This window comes from Lutjanus erythropterus, chromosome 15 (assembly GCF_056507025.1).
Source record: "Lutjanus erythropterus isolate fLutEry1 chromosome 15, fLutEry1.hap2, whole genome shotgun sequence".
Taxonomy (NCBI): domain Eukaryota; kingdom Metazoa; phylum Chordata; class Actinopteri; order Lutjaniformes; family Lutjanidae; genus Lutjanus; species Lutjanus erythropterus.
Window position 1 is genome coordinate 7,259,722 of NC_139331.1, and position 20,170 is coordinate 7,279,891.

Below are 20,170 nucleotides of genomic sequence, written 5' to 3' on the forward strand. Positions count from 1 at the left end.
ACACCCACAATGTCACCAACGACTGTATTTACCAGTACGTAGAAATAAAACATTATGAACATCCTCTGGTTAACATTTGCTCAAAATTATCGACTTTACTTTACATATTGTGTTTTTTCCAGATTCAACACATGTTGTTACAAGAGAAATGAGCACAACAACAGCTGCAACACCAACAGCAATACCCACAAGTAATATAAACATAGTATAAAAATTTATGAGAAAAAATTAAAAATACATTTTCTTTTGCGATAATCTTTGATCAAGTAATGGTATTTGCATTTAACTATAAAATTAAGATGGATGACGTGTTTCTACTTCCTCCTGTTACACAAAAATAATTCAAAAATAGCAAAATATTCCAGTTCAGTATCACAGTGGTCTTTTTGTCTATTGCTACAACACATCTGAACACTACAGCTATACCAACAGCTTTAGGTTTTAGAATAAATGGAGGCCCAACCTTCATCTGATTAAGATTTGCCTAAAGTTTGTCTGTACTTTTGCACTTTTTTTTGGATTACTTCTCAGTTTAACACACAGAATTACAAAATATTGTTTTCAGATTGAACAACACCAACAGATATCAACATATCACAACACATATAACAGTTCTAACAAGTTAATGCTTAGAAATATTTTTTAAAGTGTAAAAGTGTCAAATAAATACAGTAATTGATGTGGACTTGGACTTGGGTGTATTACCAGAGATAATTGTAAAATGATCTTTAGCAATTCAATACCTGTTACTTCAAATCAAGACTTGTCAAATTTATTTCTAAAGTACATTTTAAAACAACCCACAGTGACTGAAGTGCTGGACATACCAACACATTCAAACACTACAACACCCTTATCTTCACCAGCAGCTGCAGTTTACTTTAAAGTCAATACTTCTACACTGTGGTATGACTACTCTTAGTCAAGTAAAAGATCTGAGTACTTCTAAACATTGTGCTGCTTTTCCCAGATTCAACACCTGTGACCACAACAGATATGAACACTACAACAGCTGTAACACCTGTGACAAGTAAATGCTTGGACATCATTTTTACATTTACTTTTTCTTACTATAACTAGACAAGAAAAAAAAAAAAACCTTGCAAGTGATCTTGGCATCAGTATTTTTTTTTCCTTTTGTAAGGACTAATACATTATCTTAAAATTTTCCGACAACAACACATTTGTACTTTACAACATATATTTAAGTTTTTACGTTTAGTTCAAAATGCATATTTGTCACATGATCTTTACAGACTCAACAACAGTTGCTACAACAGACATGAACACAACAGCAGTTACCCCCATAACACCACTAATTTTAACAAGTGAGTACATAAAAATAATTGCTATAATATAAAAGTTAGAAAAACTAATAATTTAAAATTGTATACATGATTATAAAATGACTGGACAGCTGTTAATACTGCAACACATCTGAACACTACAGCACAAACAATTACATTGTGAATTATCGCAATGACCTTTCATGACTTATTGAGGCAGTTAAAGTTCCCATGAAGTCAAAATCAATGTTTAAATGTTTTTTTTATCACATTTGAATTGTGCTATTTGTCACCTATACTGCCATTATGTGGTCCAACAATGACAAAAAAAGTTGTTTTATTTATGTTCTCAGGTACTTTTAATGTTTTTTTAGAGTTTAAAAACAATGAATTCGTTCTGCACCAAATTCAGTGTGTTTCTGGGAAATGGCCCTCTGTACAAAAGTTCAACTTTATTATTTTAATCACTAATTTAAGTGAAACTGGATGTTTTATGGAGAAAATATTTTCTGGTTTTCCCCTCTGATGTCCTTCCAGGTTATTTAGTTATAGAGCTTTTTTGATAGACAGATAACTTTAGCTTACTTGGTGCTAAAGTTGCTAACTGTAGCTGTAAGTTGCCATTAGTGGGCAACAGAACCGGGCTCAGCAGCCTCCCAGTGAACATGATTGGTCACTGGGAGCTGTCAGTCCAGCAGGTCAGCTAAAAGGACTGCTCTCATTCCAAATGTTACATCTGTGGGCCACTTTTCCTGCATGGCAGGACAGCTTAATGCACAATGCCTTTGATTACTGTAAACAGCAATCAAAGTCTGCAACAAGTCCCTCCTTAGCTGCCTGTGTTACAAGAAACATGAGGACTTTAAGATAATGCACCATACTTGTTCAGCAAAAACTGAGTGAATCTACACAGTGGGTAATCCGAGCATAAATGTCTTTGTTTTTTGTTGTCAGCTGTAATTTCAATTTGCAAAATGTTTTTTCAGATTCAACACCCACTGCTGCAACACATCTGAATACTACAACACCCACAATGCCACCAACAAGTGAGTGCCCTGCTTGTTATTACAATGCAGTTAAGTGTTAAATATATGTAAATATATATATAAAAAACCTTCATGTAAATTAAGATCATGTACATACCTGTGCAGTACAAGTTAGTAAAACAGTTTTCTGTAGGCAGCTGTAACATTAGTTTGTAAAATGTTCTTTTCAGATTCAACTCCTATTTCTACAACAACTGCAATGTCATCAACAAGTGAGGGCCTCAAAATAATTCTTACATTACTCTTGCTCTTTATAACAGGACAGTTATTGACTTAGTTGACATGTCAGATTTCACTCTTCAGTTTATCAGTTTATATGACTGATTTTTTTTTCATATTAAACAACAGTTGGTACAACAGTTGTGAACACAACAGCAGTCACCACAACACCAGCAACAACTGTAACAAGTAAGTGCTTTAACCTGCTGTCCAACTCCAGAACAAGTCTGACAGGTAGATGAATAAAATTAAGATATATCTAAGAATAAAATATAAAAGTATCCAGCAAATAGACAAAGTAAAATATAAACATATAATATAGGGTAAAAATGAGCATTGTCCCTGTTAAATGAATAATAAATAAATAAATAAATAAATAAATAAATAAATAAATGGATGGTTTATCAATGAGCACTATGGTCAGTAAGGATTTTCAGTGTTGAGTGATTCAGAAAATTGAAACTGGAACAATTTAAAACAAACAAATAGTTGGGATGTTGTGTAAAACCTAAATAAAAACAGAACTGTTCACACTTTAGATCCAGTACCCCCAAAATACATTAGTTAACTGTTAATAAGAGCATAATGAAGGGCTAATTAACCTTAATAAGCATCATTAACAGATTTCTTATGGGCACTAATACATGTCTTATACTTATACATGTCTCTCTTGCAAATACTTTTCAAACTGATTAACTTGATTGCGTTTTTTTTTTTTTTTTTTTTTTTGCAAATACAGACTCATTCTGAATTTTACGCCTGCACCATGTTCCAAAAAAGTTTGGACAGGGGCAACAAAGGACTGGTAAAGTTGTTGAATGCTCAAAAACACACCAGTTTGGAGGCGTGAAAGGTTCAGTTGTTCACAGGCAAGGTTGAGGCAACTTTTACTAAAAGCTGTGAAAAGCTGCGTGGGCATATAGTCAAGAACAAAATTTCACAGAACACAATTGCAAGAAATCTAGGGATTTGAATTATGGATTCTCAATTGTATAATATCTTTAAAAGATTCAGAGAATCTGGAGAAATCTCTGCACGTAAGGAGCAAGGCTGAAAACCAACACAGAGTGCCTGTGACCTTTGACCCCTCAGACAGTGCTACACAAAACCGGTATATCAATAACATCCAGAGATGCTGCAGACTTCTCTGGGCCTGAGCTCATCTGAAATGACGGACAGTTGAGAACGTGCTTGGAAACCATGGACATCGTGTCCTCTTGGCTAGGGAGAGAAAAAAAAGACAGATTGTTACTAGTGCTCATCTGTGAAGGCCTCATTGATGCTGTAGGGAACATACAGTTTTTGAACTGGTGTCTGTAGGTTAAATGTAGCAAAAGTCATTTATCTGGGCTTTAATAATTTGGCTTCTACTGTCAGCAGTAATACCCTGTTAAATAAATTCTCTCTTCTATGCGTCATTTGCAGATTCAACGCCTATCACTACAACACCAACACCTCCACCAACACCTATCATTACCAGTAGGTATTGAGAAATAAGCAATGTGTCAACTCTTCCCTGGTTTGCATTTGTTGACAACTTTTCTGTAATTTACTTTCACTTGAAGGATTTCATTTTAAATACATAAAATCATCTTTTTCAGATTCAACAACAGTTGCTACAGCAACACCGACAACAATTGTAACAAGTAAGTGCCGGGAAAAATAATTCATACAGTATATAAATGTTAATGAATCATTTTAGCTTCTACTGTCAGCATGAATACACTGTTGTAAAATGGTCCTTACAGATTCAACGTCTATTACTACAACACCAACAACTCCAGAAACAACTGTCATTACCAGTAGGTATTTAGAAATAAGCAATGGGACAAAACTTTTATGGTTTACATTTGTTGGAAACTTTTCTAAAATTAAGGATTCCACTTTTAACTTCCATACAAAAAATTGTCTTTACAGATTCAACAACAGTTACAGACACAACACCAACAACAATTGTAACAAGTAAGTGTTTATACTTATTGCAGGATGAAAAAAATATATTCTGGGCTTGAATAATTTTGGTTTCTGCTGTCAGCGGTATTACAGTGTTGTAAAATGGTCTTTACAGATTCAACGCTTATTGCTACAACACCAACAACTATCATCACCAGTAGGTATTTAGAAACTGCAGTGCTGCAGGAAAAATGCAAAAAGTGGTGCAATGAATTAGCAAATTAGCACTTCTGGTTCCCTCGTCTCAGAATCAATGGGTTTTCTGGTAACACTTTACATTAAGGTGCCTGTAAAGAGTGTTACTTAATAGATAGCAAGGCCCTTGCTATCTATTAAGATGCTTATTAACATTTATGTGTGTTAATAAGATTATTCTTAGTCTTCTACCAGCAGTCTTTCTCTCCGCAGGTGCCAAGAAAAGCAAAACGCCTTCAAATAAAAGTATTACAAAATAAAAAAAAAACTGTTAATAGGTGCTTTATAAAGGATTACATAACCATAATGAAGTTTAGTTATACTTTAGATCTAGTAACCCCAAACATACTTAACTAACTGTTAATATGTGCATATTAAAGGGCTAATTAAACTTAATAAGCATTGTTTATTATAAGTGCTTAGAAATGTCTTATATTCTAACAATAAACATGTTATTACTAACATTTAATAGAGTCTTATTAACACATATTCATGTTAATAAGCATCTTATAGGACCTTATTACCTATTAACTAACATATATTGCAAGTAATATAATGTGTTACTGTTTTGTGATGTTTACCTAAAATAAGGTCTGTGGTTAACACAAGCAATTGTTCTACAACAAAAATATGTTAGTAGATACCCCACTCATTAATCTAGAAGTACGTGTCTTAATCAAGGTGGCTAATGAGTGCTAAATGAGACTACAGTCATTAAACATCACCACACCGAACACCATAAGTCACATGACCGTGGTGTGGTTCGTTTCAAGCCTAGCATTAGCTCTTTACTTGTGGTGATTGAACTAATGTTTCAGAAATCATAAAAGTGGCCAAAATGGAAAAATTCCATTGGCTTTTTGTGGAGGGAAACAGTGATGCTAACTTCCGGGTTGTCCTGCAAAAAAGGAATGGGATGACTCTTCCCTTGTTTGTAGTTACTGAAAACATTCTGTAATTTATTTGGACTTGAAGCATTTCACATTAATATACATGATTCTAAAATTGTCTTTTCAGGCTCAACAACAGCTACTACACCAGACACAACACTTGTAACAAGTAAGTGGCAAAAATAATTGTAAATGTATAAATATAAAAAAATTTTTAAAAATGACAAAAATAATCAGTAGTAATATCATAGTCGGCAATAATGTTTTTTTTTTTTTGGTTGTTTTGTGTTGTTTTCTTTCTTTGTTTGTTTCTTCCAGATTCAACGTCTTTCACTACAACACCAACAACTCCAACAACAACTATGTTTACCAGTAGGTACTTAGAAATAATTGATGGGGTAACCCTCCTGTGGCTTGACAAAGGACCAGTGTGTAAGACTGAGGGGCATCTATGGACAGAATATGGCAGAAATGGAATATAATATTCATAAACTTGTGTTTTCAATAGTGTGTAATCACCTGTAATCATTGGGACTCATTCTCAATTTCTTAGCTTTGTCTTTTTTGGGGCGGGGGGCTCATACAAATGTGTTCAGCAAGCGCTCCTAACTTCAGATGACTGTGTAAATTATCTACCTGTGTGTATTTGAGTGCACATGCATGAATTTGTAATTTAGCATAAATAACACCCCAATACCATATGCCTGCCTTTATATGTAAGGAAATATTGATTCATAGAAATGGCCTCAGAGAGTTAAAAGGAAGAAGTTTATGAGTTCTGGGATTGAAGTCCTGCTTTTGGAGAATCATTATTATTATTTTAACAGAATCAGCCGTGGAATTAAGGGGCCTGCTAAAGCCAAGAAACAGGAAAAAGAAGTCCTACAACTCCTACAACACATCTGGACCACTCTGTTTGTACTTAAGAGAAAATTTTTTTTTTTCAAAATTTGAAAAAAATGGTGAATGTGACAAGTTTTTCTTCATCACTTTTGCAAAACACTTCGGGTCAATCTGTTTGTGTGAGTGGTTCTTGCATGAGGCCCATTGTGTTTTGTGTTACCTGAGAATAAACTATTTCTATCTAAAGAGGTTGCTGGTCCTCCTCCATGGACGCCGCCATGTTGAACTGCCATGTTTCTATTGGATTGGATACCACTAAATCCTGCACACTGGTCCTTTAAGTTATGATCATAATATATATTTTCACATGTGTAGCTACAAAAGCTGCAACACCAAGCTAACACAATTGTGACAGTGCTCTTATATGTTGCAAGTAGACAGTTATTGGTAAAATTAAGGTTACGTGAAATATGTTGTAACAAAACTCTTATTAACTTACTGTTGAGAAACTATATATTTGATGCACTACACTAAGTTTTATGTAATTATTTCTTACTTTTCACCAGTGACCAGCCAAAATATCACAGTTGGCTCTACAACAACAACCTCAGCGCCAACTACAGTCCTCACAACTACGAAAGCTCCTACCACGACCACTACACTCCCCACTACGACCACTACCAGCATCACTACCATTACCCCCACCACAACTACCACTGGAGTTACTACCACCACCACTACCACTAGAGATACTACCACCACCACTCCCAGTGTTCAAAGTACCCTTTCAACAACCACAGAAGCTCCTGCTACACCCACAGCTACAACACTGTCTGCTTCTACAACTGTTACAGGTATTGTTTTATTGATAAAAAAAAAGGGGATAAGGAGGTACTATGGATCCATCAGATAATATATCTTACTCTTGCAGTAGTACCACTTGGTGGTCATTAGATCCGAAGGTCAAAAATTGATTGATCAAACCACACTGGGTTAAGAAAGAGGCAATTACATCTCAGTTTCAATGACATCTCAGTTTCAGAACAGGCACAGAAGAGGACTTGAAGAATTTCAGTCACGAATAAAGCCATAAATTAAAATACCTTAATTAGTAGGGCTGCCCCCTGAAAGTCAAAGATTCACATCATCAGTTGGAGACCCCTCAGTTGACTGAAATTCTTCAAGTCGAGCAGTTACTTTTGCTTTTGATTTGTTTTCTTTTTTTGGCAGATGCTATTTGCAAAGGGGGATGGAATAGCCAGTGTAGCTACTTGCATCCAGGGTGGAATAGCCATTGTGGCTATTTACACCCAGGTTTATATAGCCCAGCGTGGCAGAGACAAGCAGCCAGATGTCTGTAGCCAACAATGTTATTTGCGCCCTGGGTGTAAATAGCCAATTTGGCTGTTTACACTCGCGTGGCAGAAACAAGCCAAGATCTTCTCTGAAATCTAACCAAGGAGTTTTGCTTTGTAAATCTTACCAAGACGTTTTGTTACCTTAACCTAACCAAACTGCAAACTGAAAATAATAATTTAAAAACTGCAATAAGTCAACTATGTCTAAAAATGTAGTCAACACTGACTTCTACTTAAACCATTCATCCCCTGCAGCCTTGTGTTAACACTAAATATGTATTAACTTACTTTAAATAGCTTAACATAAAATTATAGTCTTGCAGAAATCTCTCTTATCTTGCATGCTTGCAAGTTTTTGTCTCCTTTCCAAATATGAGATAACAGGCAATGATGCTCAGCCTGTTTACAAAATCTAACAGATAATTAATAATAGAGACCAGAGGTACTGTGTGTGTCATTATGTGTCAGCTTGGTTCTTCACATAGTATTAAGTATTAACCACTAATGTGAGAATTAAAAAAAAGGGACATAACTACCACATAAAATTTTGCTGCCATTAATTAAATGGCATTGAATACTTACCATATATTGGTTTGCCTGGTTAAATTCCACCAGCCACTTTACATCTCAAAACTGTAAAAGCAAAACAGTTCAAAAATATATGAGCAGTTTTATATACTATTGATTTGCTTCAGCAGTGCCCTGTGGTTCTTTTTAGAAAATGACAAATTATAAAACGGCCTACATAAACTGTAATCTACACTTGTCTCCTCTCTTTTGTTCTGTCTGTCTTTTTTCCTGGTATGTGTCTGTTTCTGTACATGAAAAGTCAAATGTTTATCCATAGCTTTAATCGTGATTTTCATCCTTTTTTCAACACGCAGGATTTGAATTGGAATTGTCAATCAGATTAGACCGGCAATATACACCAGAATTAAGTGATCCAACGAGTTCTGCATTCAAGGAACTTGAATCAATTATTCTTCCAGTGGTAAGCACGTTGTTGTTACTGTTAACACAATATCCAATTTTAACTTGTATTTTTGGTTCTTTGTTTCCTGATGTTGATATAATTTCCTGTATCTCTCCACAGCTAGAGAAACAGTATAAGGGAATCACAGGGTTCATCAGAGTTTCCGTGAAGGCATTCAGGTATGGTAATTCTGGCGGTGAAAATATTTGGATGTGGTTATCTGTACACATGTTGCATGAACACTGTGGCTTTTGTTTGCTCTAACAGACCAGGAAGTATAATCACAGACTTTGTTGTTGAGACAACGCAAGTTATTCCGGCTGAAATGGAGGAGGCAAATAAAAGACTCCCAGAAGCAATGAAGCCTGTTGCCTCAGTCATTGGCTCCGTTACTGCATTTTATCTTAGTAAGTTGAAAAAAAAATCTAGTAGTTTTTCATACTTTTGTTTAACTTAGTCAGACTCCTAACTGATCTCTTTTACCTTTGCTTAAAGGTCCAACTCCAGTCAGGTTTCCAGGCCGTACTTATACTGGTAACACCATGAAGCTGGCATGTGGCCCTCCTGAAAACATTGATGTGGGAGAACTTTCCGGTTCTGTGTGGAAATTGAATGGCTTGGAAATTAACAGCCCCAGGATGACAGCAACTTTCTCTAACAAGATGTCTGAGCTTACAGTTAGTGACGTCATCCTTGCTGATGCTGGTAAGTAAAACCAAGGTGAATTCGTTACTTGTTAAGAAATCAGCAACCAAGAAATCACTATAAAGTTTTAAAAATACAAAGCTGAGTTCTACGTTACTTTATACTATGAAACCAAGATCAGATATATCATTTGGTTTCAGATTTTAATTATCAGAATATTGTGGAAAAGCTTGAAAAATGTCTTTTCTTGTGTTAGAGTAAAGAGACTTGAAGCTGACAGAAGAATTTATTATTCTGCCTGTTTAAAAATCAAATCAAATCCATAGTACAAATAAGAGACCACATCCTCACATTAAATGTTGAGCTGAAAGAATCGCAAAAAAAATATTGTCATTGTATCACATGATAAAATTACAGCTGTAGAGAAATACTGACATATACTATTTTGTATTTTTCTTTATTTTACAGTATACCAGTGCAATCATTAAAGGAGAAATACAGAGACGTGAACAGACATTTTACTTCTCGTTATTATTTTTTTAAAAATATAGTTACCTTTAATGCACAATTTATTTATTACCAGAGGTGGAATTTTACTACATTTACAATTTTCATCTACTTCACGAGTATTTCTATTTTAAGCAACTATATATTTCTACTCCACTACATACTCAATACATCTACTTCACTACATTTATATGAGAGCTTTACAAATTCAGATTTTTCAGTCCATTGACAGAAAATTAATGGTAGAATCAGAGCTCAAATGCAGTTGTAGGCATTACAGCACATTTTTTTATTGACAGTTGACTCACTAGGCCAAATTAAAAAACTAAATTATTATAAATAGGAAAGAAAAGTATTTAATATATTTAATGTAATGTCATTTATTATTCAATCAGTGAACATTCAACACTAAATGATAAGTGTCTGTTTATGAGTCTTTATTTCTAAGAGTACAATTGTGTAATATGTTAATGGGAGTCTGGCAGGCAGTCACTGAACTCCAACTCTAGAGTGTGTATTTTCAGAGCAGTGGGCTTTTGTTTCCAGGATAATGGGGTTAGCTAAACATTGGCGGGCAAGTGACAGTTAAACAGCTGATTAGCTTACAGTGTAGGGCTCGGAGTCATCGCTTGTTAACGTGAAATTACAAAGTTGCACTCGTCTTGCACTCCTGCAGTGTTCCTGCAGCCTGCTTGACCTTCTTCACATCTGAAGAGGAGGGGGGTGGGAAGAAACTACTCACGTCAACCATATTCAACCTAATTGATAGTCTATTGCTCCAACTCGTTATTTGGACTGCTGTAATATTTTTTGACCCACAGTTGCTACATGTTGCTCCTTAAATCCTTAATGCTCTTCTTTACAGGACTTTATGAATGTACTCTGAAAGGCAGTGTAATGGATTTTGTCCAAAGAGGGCTTGTAACAACAAATGAAATCAGACAAGCTCCCAACGTGCGACTAAAGAGTAGAGTTAACGTTCAGTGCAACGAGGGACGGACACAAGAACTTAAGTGTTGTGTGCAGTCTGCCTATAGAGTCAAGTGGTTTCAAGGCACTCAGCTAACCTCACCAAGTAAGTATAAAATGTGTGGTGAAAACTTCTCAGTGTTTGGCTTGGGTGGCATGTATTTTTCATATCTCGCTACCTTCCCAACATTTTACTGGGTATACAATAATTAAAAGATAAGATAATAAGATAATTTTACAAATCAAGAAAGTCGCAGTTTGTCATAAGACTATTCAAGACTGTGATGGTACATATTTATAAAAGACTACACACAGTGTGTGTGAGTGTTATCACGAATTTCTACATCCAAAAGCTAATGTTAGCCACTGATGCTGATGTCTTTGTGACTGATAAAAGGATCGGGAGTCACTGGATTAGATAACGCTACAAGGGACAGCAAGATTAGTGTTGGTAATGTATATTGTGTGAGACAAGATATGTAGTTCACTGAGCAATTTCACATAAAATTAAACTTAACTATGACAAACATATGACAAACTGAGACTTTCTTGACTTGTAAGATTGTGTTTTAAATTGACAGACAGCATTTGTGTAATTTGTGCCGTAGACTACTGTTAATATTTATTTATTTATTTACTTTTTAGTTAGCTTCCATGGGGCACACAGCAAGTGGCATGGCTTTGCCTCTCTATATCCTGCTATATCGTAATATCCTCATACTGCCCAAACCTAAAAGTGACCATGCCTGGAAACTGGACCCAGTTATTAATACTTTATCTTATAAACATCACTGTTGAATGTTCACAGGTGTCCCTGACGATACAGGAGACTTCTGCATCAAGCATGATTACACGCTGACATGCAGCGGAACACTGCCAACAGAAAAACGTTTTACGTGTAAAGTAGATGATCCAACAGGTTATGAAAAGACAACAACAATGACCATTTTCAGAGGGGGTAAGAACAATATTTGAAATGTGACAGTACTGTTCCTTTGCTGTTTCTGGTATCTCTTTGTGTAACACTGATCGATTATTCAACTCTTAAGATATTGCATGTGAGAATGCTCAGTATGGGAGTGGACAAGTGGGTGCCGAATCAACCATAGAATGTGATGAAGGTCAAGAGGGAAGCAAGACGGCGATGTGTCTTGAAACTGGAGAGTGGAAACTTGTAAAGGACACTTGCCTCATAATTAGAATCAAGGAATTGTTAATTCAGTCACAGGTAGGTGACCCTTTATGGATAATACATCATCCCTATTTGAAATCTCTGAAACATATGTTATACCATACAAGGAAATGTTAGTTATCAACACCAAATCTGATATGCTAGGTCATCAGAACTATGAAAATGAGTTTGAAAGGAGTTTGTTAATACATCAAAATGAAACTTATCTGGTTAAAGTGCTTGTTGCAGCTATAGACGGTAGAATAATTAATTGACAGAGCGACTGTGATGTCACCCATTGGTTTGTGAACGACTGTTTTGAAGCCTGGGGTCTGGCTTTACAGGGTCTGCCATATTGTTTTTTTTACAATCAGAGCATGCGCTGAACAGACAGGATGTGAAGCTTGTGGGCGACGCACCACGGCCTGGGCGGTGCTTGGTTGTGGCTTGACGGTTCAGCAGGGAATAATGGTGGCTCATCTGGTCACATCTGTCTTGTATTACAACTAAACAGTACACTAAAATATGATTCTGAAAACATTTTAAGTGATAAATAGGCAATGTAACATAATCTTGATCCGCTTTTGATCAATACCATTTGATCTGCATGTTGAACTGGGCACACCATTCACATATTTTATATAAACCTAGACAGTGCTGCTCAGCCTTGCCCCCAGTTTTTCTCAGTGGCCACTCACAGTCTTGCAGTGAAAAATTCCCTGCCATCCCATAAAGCATTTTCTACCATAAGCCACCATTCCAAAAGGGATGTGTGTAAAAAGGCTGGCAGGACATCTCAAACTGCAAACAAGGTCAGTTATGAGTTATGATGAAGTTTTACTGCACACATTCAGTTGGCTGTATAACCAGGAAGTAAATCCAGAAACTAGAAAACTTTTTGGCTTATGCAGAAGGTGAGCAACTCTCATTGGATTGAATGGGCAGCATCTTTTCACACACACAGAACACACAGTTCATCATAATACATCTATGGGACAGACTCACTGAGAATGACTTGTCAATCAAACAGTAGCCCTGTCCTACCCAGCTTTATCATCCGTGTTGCTCTACACAGGACCAAAATTACCATCAAGGTTATTAGAGGGAAACTTGAAACTTACAAATAAGTTAGGAAACTGTTTGCTGAGGTCATGAAGGAATGAGAAGTAGGGTCATTGTCATCATAATTAAAAAGCATCATAATTAAACAAATTTTTGCCACCAATTGCCCCCTGCTGGCCATCACAAAGAGCATAGGTTTAAGGCACTTCTGCATTGGGTTCATTTTTCACACCTGCAAGCTCGGTCCACGTATTCTACCGTCTGGTTGCAGCTGGTGTCTGTACTTAGCCAGCTGCTGTACAATCACATCAAACAATTCAACCAGAGTCTTCCCTCCAAATGATCGCATCCCTTAAATTTCTGGGGTCACAGTCACCCAGTTTAACTTTCATTCATATCATATTTTAATCATGATTTTAGCTTATCAACTTAATTGTTTTGAACCAGGACCTTGGATGAAGAAGTTTGTGACAAATGAGGTGTGTTAATAGCTACAGCTGTCAGGTTGTGACATCCCTAGCACACTCTTTTAACCTGCCTTGCACTAATGTAGTCTGAAAGGTATACATATGTTGTTTCTGGTGTCTAGAGAGAAACATATCTGCATTTGTAATGAACAGTTTGCAATTGTGCTAATAATATTTGGTTCCATGTGTTTTTTTTGTATCTCTTTTGTTTCACTCAACAAGGATGGATTTCAGGATGTAAAGGAACTGCCACCATTTGTGGCAAATCTAAGTCAAGCTGTCCTGGCAGACAGAGCAGAAATTGCAAATTCATCTGAAACTGTGTCAGCTATCGTTGACATCCTAAACAACATTGCAAATGTTTCCACTGATGTCGATAAATCTGTCATGGAGGTAGGCTAACCTGTCAGTGCAACAATATATGTCTTATGTCAACAAATGTACTTTTTGACTTCCTGGTGAGGTTGTACCATCACACTAAAATGTCTCCTAATTTGCAGGATGTACTTCAAACAGTTGATGTCATCATTGGTGATGATGTACGAGAGACCTGGGCAATTCTGAATGCAAATGAAAGCCGCAATGCAAGCTCACAGTTACTGGGCTCACTGGAGACTCTGTCAAGTGAGTTGGTCGGGGAGTTTACCATCAGAACTCAACGGATCCTGCTCAACAGAACAACATTTGACAACAACTTCACGGCAGATCTGAACTCCAGCATCCTCTTACACATTCCAGACACAAACTTAAGGAACGTCTTTATCACCACCATCACCTTTCCCACCCTTAACAATGTTATGCCAGCAAGGAATGCCAGCTTTAACTCCAGCCTTTTCAACGTCACAAGCAATGAAACTGTCATTGATAATGCCATCAATGCTGCTGTGATGCTGGTCCAAGTAAACGCAACAATTCAGAATGTCACTATTAGCTATGACAAGCTAAACAACTCCTTGTCGATAAACCCACAGTGCGTCTTCTGGAACTTCACACTTTTCGATGACCTAGGTGCTTGGGATGATAAGGGTTGTTTCTTTGTTTCGGACATAAACAACACAGTAACCTGCAGCTGCAACCATCTCACCTCCTTCTCACTTCTGATGGCAACGGACATCCCTCCAGGACTGCAGGTGGCCTTGGATATAATCACCTATGTTGGAGTTGGGATATCTCTGGCAAGCTTAGTTATATGTCTCATTATTGAAGGATATGTTTGGAAAGCCATTACCAGAAACAGCACTGCTTTCATGCGCCACGTTTCCATCATCAACACTGCTCTGTCTCTGTTGATTGCTGACATCTGTTTCATCATTGGTGCCTCTATTGCTAAGAACCCCCTTGAAAACCCTGGGGAGGACTTTCAAGTTCCGCTTGGACCATGCAGCACAGCAACATTTTTCATGCACTTTTTCTACCTTGCTCTTTTCTTTTGGATGCTAGTGTCAGGCCTCCTGCTCTTCTACCGGACCGTCATGGTCTTCTCCCACATGTCCAAGTCAACCATGTTGGCCATTGGCTTCAGTTTAGGCTACGGATGTCCTCTGATTATAGCTGTTATAACTGTTGCCGTCACAGCACCATCAAAGGGATACATCAGGAAAGACGTTGCTTGCTGGCTCAACTGGGTCGAAACAAAGGCCCTGCTTGCCATGGTGATACCTGCCTTGACCATAGTTTTTATCAACATTTTAATCGTAATCGTGGTCTTGTTCAAGATGCTGAGAAGAGGAGTGGGAGATGCTGCCCAAACAGATGAAAAGCACACACTGGCAGTCATTGCAAGGTGTGTGATCATTCTGACTCCTTTATTTGGGCTGACCTGGGCTTTGGGAGTGGGAACCATGGTATCATCAACAGATAAACCAGAAGATCAAGCAATCCACATCGCCTTTGCATTCTTCAATTCACTACAGGTATTTGCATCTGTTGATTTAGAAGGTTGTCATTTCATGTTTACAAGGCAGTGTTTACGTGTAATAAAAGATTTTGGGTTCTTTCCTTCTAATGCTAAAGAAATACAAATGTCATCTGTCATCTGTTCCTCAGGGCTTCTTTATTTTAGTGTTTGGAACTCTGTTGGATTCAAAGGTGTGTTGACTTCGGAAAATACTCTTTTACTTTGTTGCTGAGACTTGATTGAGATTGATATCACTCTGACCATGGTGGAAGTAGGAAGTATGCATAGCCTTAGTTTATTTCACCAATGTCAATATCATGTATGTGCGCTATGCGTGGTGCTAGTAATAAACGCTTAAGCAGCTATTAGCAGCTAGCTTTGTTCAAAGTACAACAATCTGCGTATCAGCACCTTTAAAGCTCTTTAACTAACAGAGTTGATCTGGTTTATTTTATTGTTAAAAAAAACAAAAGAAAAAAAAAAACAATTTGTGGTTTTGTGGGGAGTTTTGTGGTGCAACAATTTCTTGGTATCAAAGAAGATAACAGTATGTTCAGGGTTGCCAGGTCTGCATTTTTCCTGCAAAACTGGGCTACTTTTAAATTGTTTGAATCTTTTGTCTTTTGGGTGGGTGGACCTCTTTTGCATGCAAATGAAATCAATAATATATATAAATACGTTTCCATATTTGAAATGAAATTATTTATTTATACCTAACTCATACACAGACCTGGCACATATCACACACATTCCCAAGTAAACACAAACACAAATTCAATATACACAATACAACAATCTATATCTGCCGGGGCCGCTTTTGTTGGCCGTTGTGCTGGTTTTGAACTGGTTTTGGTTTTCCTTTGGGCTGGTTTTGTCACACTGAGCTGGCAACCCTGAAGACGTTAATAGTTTAAACGAATTGCCTCGTGGCTTTATTTGCACACAGATTTGAGAGTGGTATCAATCTCCTCTTTTATTAACTCTTGACAAGAACATGAATAAGCAGATTTCTATAAATGTCAAACTGTTTTTTTGAAAGTGCTAATCTTGAATTGAACTGAATGAATGAAAAATGAATTCTGTTGATTTTCACATTGACATGAATTTGATTGTGCCTGTAGATCCGTTCTATCCTCTCAAGGAAATTACCTACACCAAGCACAGGCTCTAACCAAACAAGAGTAAGTGATTTTTTAGATCTCGGACCTATTTCATAAACTTAAAGGATTTCTTTGTTTCTTAATATATGTACTTGTAGTTAAATCGACAGACCCGTTAATGCTAGATTATTACATAAAGTGTCAATGCTAACGTAATTGTATGCATTTGTTTCGATATTACAGAGTACAAGTGGTGGCATTTCTTCTCTCAGTGGTCTAAACTGGATAAGTCGACTACGTGGAAGAAGATGTAAGTACTTTCCAGTTTAGCAGCCTTTGTGTTCATTTGAATTAGCTGTCTTAATAACAGTTTGTCTTTGTTGTCTGTCCCGTCAGATATCTACCGTGTGTCAGAAGCTGCAAACTCAAGCAGCAATGGCGCTTCAGAATCATTCATGAACATATGAATCATCACACCAGTATGTACACATCACATTTATTGTATTACTCCTTCAAAAGATCAGTTATTGTGGGATTTTTCAATACATAATATAAAATGGTGTTTTGTATGACAAGTTAAAGTTCACTGGGATGATATCGTAAACACTGGTGCAACAAATTTTTGAAAATCAAGAAGAAAATGCTGTATTGTAAAAGAAACTATGACATGTATTCTTGGAACAGTGGTTGCTTGTCTTGCTGCTGATTGTACTGTGGCTGCTGAAGTGCTGCTTTATGACATCATACTTAAGATGCACTAAAGCAAGGAAGCAACAAGTGGATCCTAAATAACCCTTAGTAATGAAAAATTACTATTTCTAGGTACACTAAAGTAGTGACTAGTTTCAAGATCATTCATGGTTACCTTACTATTAAGGGGAGGAGAGCATCGTACTGCTTAACTGAAAAGGATATAATAAAGGACATTAACTGCATATATTATTGTAAAGTGTTATTACCATTGTTTGGGTCTGAAATCTGTAACTCATTTTAGTTCCAAAAGTTATAGTTTTACTCACTTCTCTTTCATGATGTTAAGAATGACACACTGTCCATTGAAAACTTGTGTTCATTGTCAATATGGCGCTGTGTAGTCTCATTGTTCTGGTTAGCAGTGCCATGAACCATGTTTGTAGTTTCACACATTCAAATACAAAAAAGAAAAACAGTCACTGTCATAATCATGACAGAACACCTGTCATGAACATAAAGGAGTCTTTATGAATGTTTATGACTGTTATTAAGTGTCATTTGGTCAATTTTGACATTTGTATTGTAAAGTTGACATTGTTTGAGATATCTTTGTTACAACACCTTGACGTTAAAGAAGAAAACGTAACCTGTCAGTGTCTTTGTTATGACAAACTTTCACTGTATGTGTTAACATTACATCATACTGTCATATGTGGCTAGTTTTGACATTGACCATCATCGTCATAAGACTGTCATAAGTGTGTTCATGACACAAGTTTGTCATGAATATTTCCCTTGACCTCAAGTAAAGTGGTCAATTTTGGACTTGTCATAAAGATGTTAGTATGTTTTATTTTTCTGTCAAATATTTTTATAACATTGTCATGATTTATTGCTTTGACAGTTGGTACCATTTGGACTTGTCGTAAAGATGTCATTAAATGTTATAAGGCCAGTTTGATGACAGAGTACAGTACCGAGGTGATTAACAGAGTTGTCTAATAGTGGTTAGCCAGTTTACTTGTTCCTTATGTAAGCTAACCGCTATCTGCTGAACTGTAGCTGGTGTTAGCTCAGGTAGCTGTAGAGCTAGCTTCCTAATTAGCTGACTCAGCCCTGGGTTGCTAGGAACCAAACCAGGCTAGAAAATGACCTTGGAACTGTGTTTCCTGTAGTCAAACTGGTCACCGGTCTTGGAAGATATCCCAGTTCAGCCATAGTCAGGCTGCATGACAGAGCCCGTGCTAAAGTGCCAATCGGTACTCAAAAGTCCAGCTCTCAACAGAGCTAACAATTTCTTTAAGTTTGATCATGTCAAGCTGTCATGACCACTGACACAAAAAAAGAACCACTGTGTCAAGCTAAGAACACTTTCCATTGAAAACTTGTCAGTATGTCTTTGTTTAGTCTCATTGTTCTGGTTAGCAGTGTCGTGCCATGTTTCACACATTTAATTAGAAAAAAAATAGGTAACATGTTATTTGAAGGAGTGTCCATAGAACTGTCATTTGCAACAAGTTTGATAATGTGAAGTTGTCATAAAAGACATCCCACCCAATATCAACTTTGCATTAAAATTGACATAACTGACTGACTGACACTCATAAAGGCTCTGTCATGTTCATGGCAGGTGTCTTAACAGGGTTCTGACAGTGTCATGACAGTTTTATGCACACCCTTCAAGTAAAGTGTTGTCTCATGCAGCAGATGTGAAAAACAGGTGTTGAATGATGCATAAAGTAGCCAAAAAAAAAAAAAAAATCAAACTCTTTTGGGTTAAAATTGGCGATAAATTTTCCACACTGTTGAGAAAACAGCATCAGCTAACTGATCAACACTTAACTTGCCACTTGTACCCTATAAGTTACATCATGTTGAATCACTAAATTTAGGTTGGAGTCCTGTAATAAAATCATAGTGTGTAGGTAAAGTAAATCTGTTATGTGCATCGGTGTGGAAAAGGAAATTTTGGTTTTCAATAACTTGTGTTATTGATTTTGGTAAGCAATAACACATGTTAGCTAAGCAGCAGCAAAAGTGCAGTGTCACAAGCAAAGCTCGGCCATTTTTGGCCTCCCTTGCACACAGTGGGCTCTAATGTACTGTTTATTGTTATTTTAATGGCTTGTTCAACATCTGTCTGAGTGCTAATGAACTTTCTGCTGGTAAAGAGTCAGATCAAGATGTGAAAATTAAATTTTAAAGAGCAGTGAAACGAGACTGTTGGTCATTGGCCCCAAAAAAATGTGTTTGCTGTAAAATTATGTTCATGGTTCATTGAGTTGTCAATGAACAGTAGATGTATTTCCCAAATCATTTATTTTTTTTAAATTATAAATAAACTGTTTTACCAAATTGAAAGAGTGGTGAGAATTATTGGTACTGTATTCTTTATTTCACTTTATAACTCATATGTATATGCAGATGGACAGGCACCTCTGCATCAGCTGACTGGTGGTGCACATTACTAAAACTGACTGTACTAAACCAGACTGAGCTCACCATGAACTTATAAAACATTGTCTGCTGTGCATCAAACTCAACGTTTAAACACCAAACCATTTAGTTACTAAAACACAATAATTATAATATCATCACATTTAAAAATTGTATTTATAGATGCTGTTAAATGTTAATTTATAATGTTTTAATAATTAAGTAATTTTGTGCCTCTACTTGAAACCTTTGATGACACTGAAGAAGGCAGCTGTATGATCATAATCATTTTTTTTTAACAGGCTGAAAACTCCCTTTCGATAGAAATGGAAAATTTTGTTGGTTTGGACATAAGGGCACTAACATTAATTCAATATATATATATATATATATATTATATAACATCAAACATGTATATATGTGTATAACATAACATATACATTTTTTTCATTACCCCTGA

General features: G+C 36.5%; 1 protein-coding gene and 1 long non-coding RNA gene across 2 annotated transcripts in view; both read left to right on the plus strand.

Annotated features, from left to right (window-relative positions):
* The window catches only part of LOC146313958 (uncharacterized), a 46,310-nt gene extending 29,006 nt beyond the window's left edge, over positions 1-17,304 (plus strand). The window contains exons 29-48 of the mRNA XM_084738206.1: positions 2,273-2,332; positions 2,503-2,544; positions 2,681-2,740; positions 3,977-4,030; positions 5,675-5,758; positions 5,908-5,961; positions 6,999-7,286; positions 8,675-8,781; positions 8,884-8,942; positions 9,031-9,170; positions 9,259-9,468; positions 10,781-10,990; positions 11,693-11,842; positions 11,934-12,112; positions 13,807-13,977; positions 14,085-15,497; positions 15,631-15,672; positions 16,603-16,662; positions 16,825-16,891; positions 16,978-17,304. Coding sequence (XP_084594332.1) covers positions 2,273-2,332; positions 2,503-2,544; positions 2,681-2,740; positions 3,977-4,030; positions 5,675-5,758; positions 5,908-5,961; positions 6,999-7,286; positions 8,675-8,781; positions 8,884-8,942; positions 9,031-9,170; positions 9,259-9,468; positions 10,781-10,990; positions 11,693-11,842; positions 11,934-12,112; positions 13,807-13,977; positions 14,085-15,497; positions 15,631-15,672; positions 16,603-16,662; positions 16,825-16,891; positions 16,978-17,048 — 3,521 coding nt within the window. The 3' untranslated portion in view covers positions 17,049-17,304. The remainder of the gene's footprint in view (positions 1-2,272; positions 2,333-2,502; positions 2,545-2,680; positions 2,741-3,976; positions 4,031-5,674; positions 5,759-5,907; positions 5,962-6,998; positions 7,287-8,674; positions 8,782-8,883; positions 8,943-9,030; positions 9,171-9,258; positions 9,469-10,780; positions 10,991-11,692; positions 11,843-11,933; positions 12,113-13,806; positions 13,978-14,084; positions 15,498-15,630; positions 15,673-16,602; positions 16,663-16,824; positions 16,892-16,977) is intronic.
* On the plus strand, positions 4,194-4,662 carry LOC146313961 (uncharacterized). Its single transcript, XR_014771927.1, has 3 exons — positions 4,194-4,353; positions 4,469-4,513; positions 4,620-4,662. It is a non-coding gene; the product is annotated as an uncharacterized LOC146313961 (long non-coding RNA).
* Positions 17,305-20,170: the final 2,866 nt, after the last annotated feature.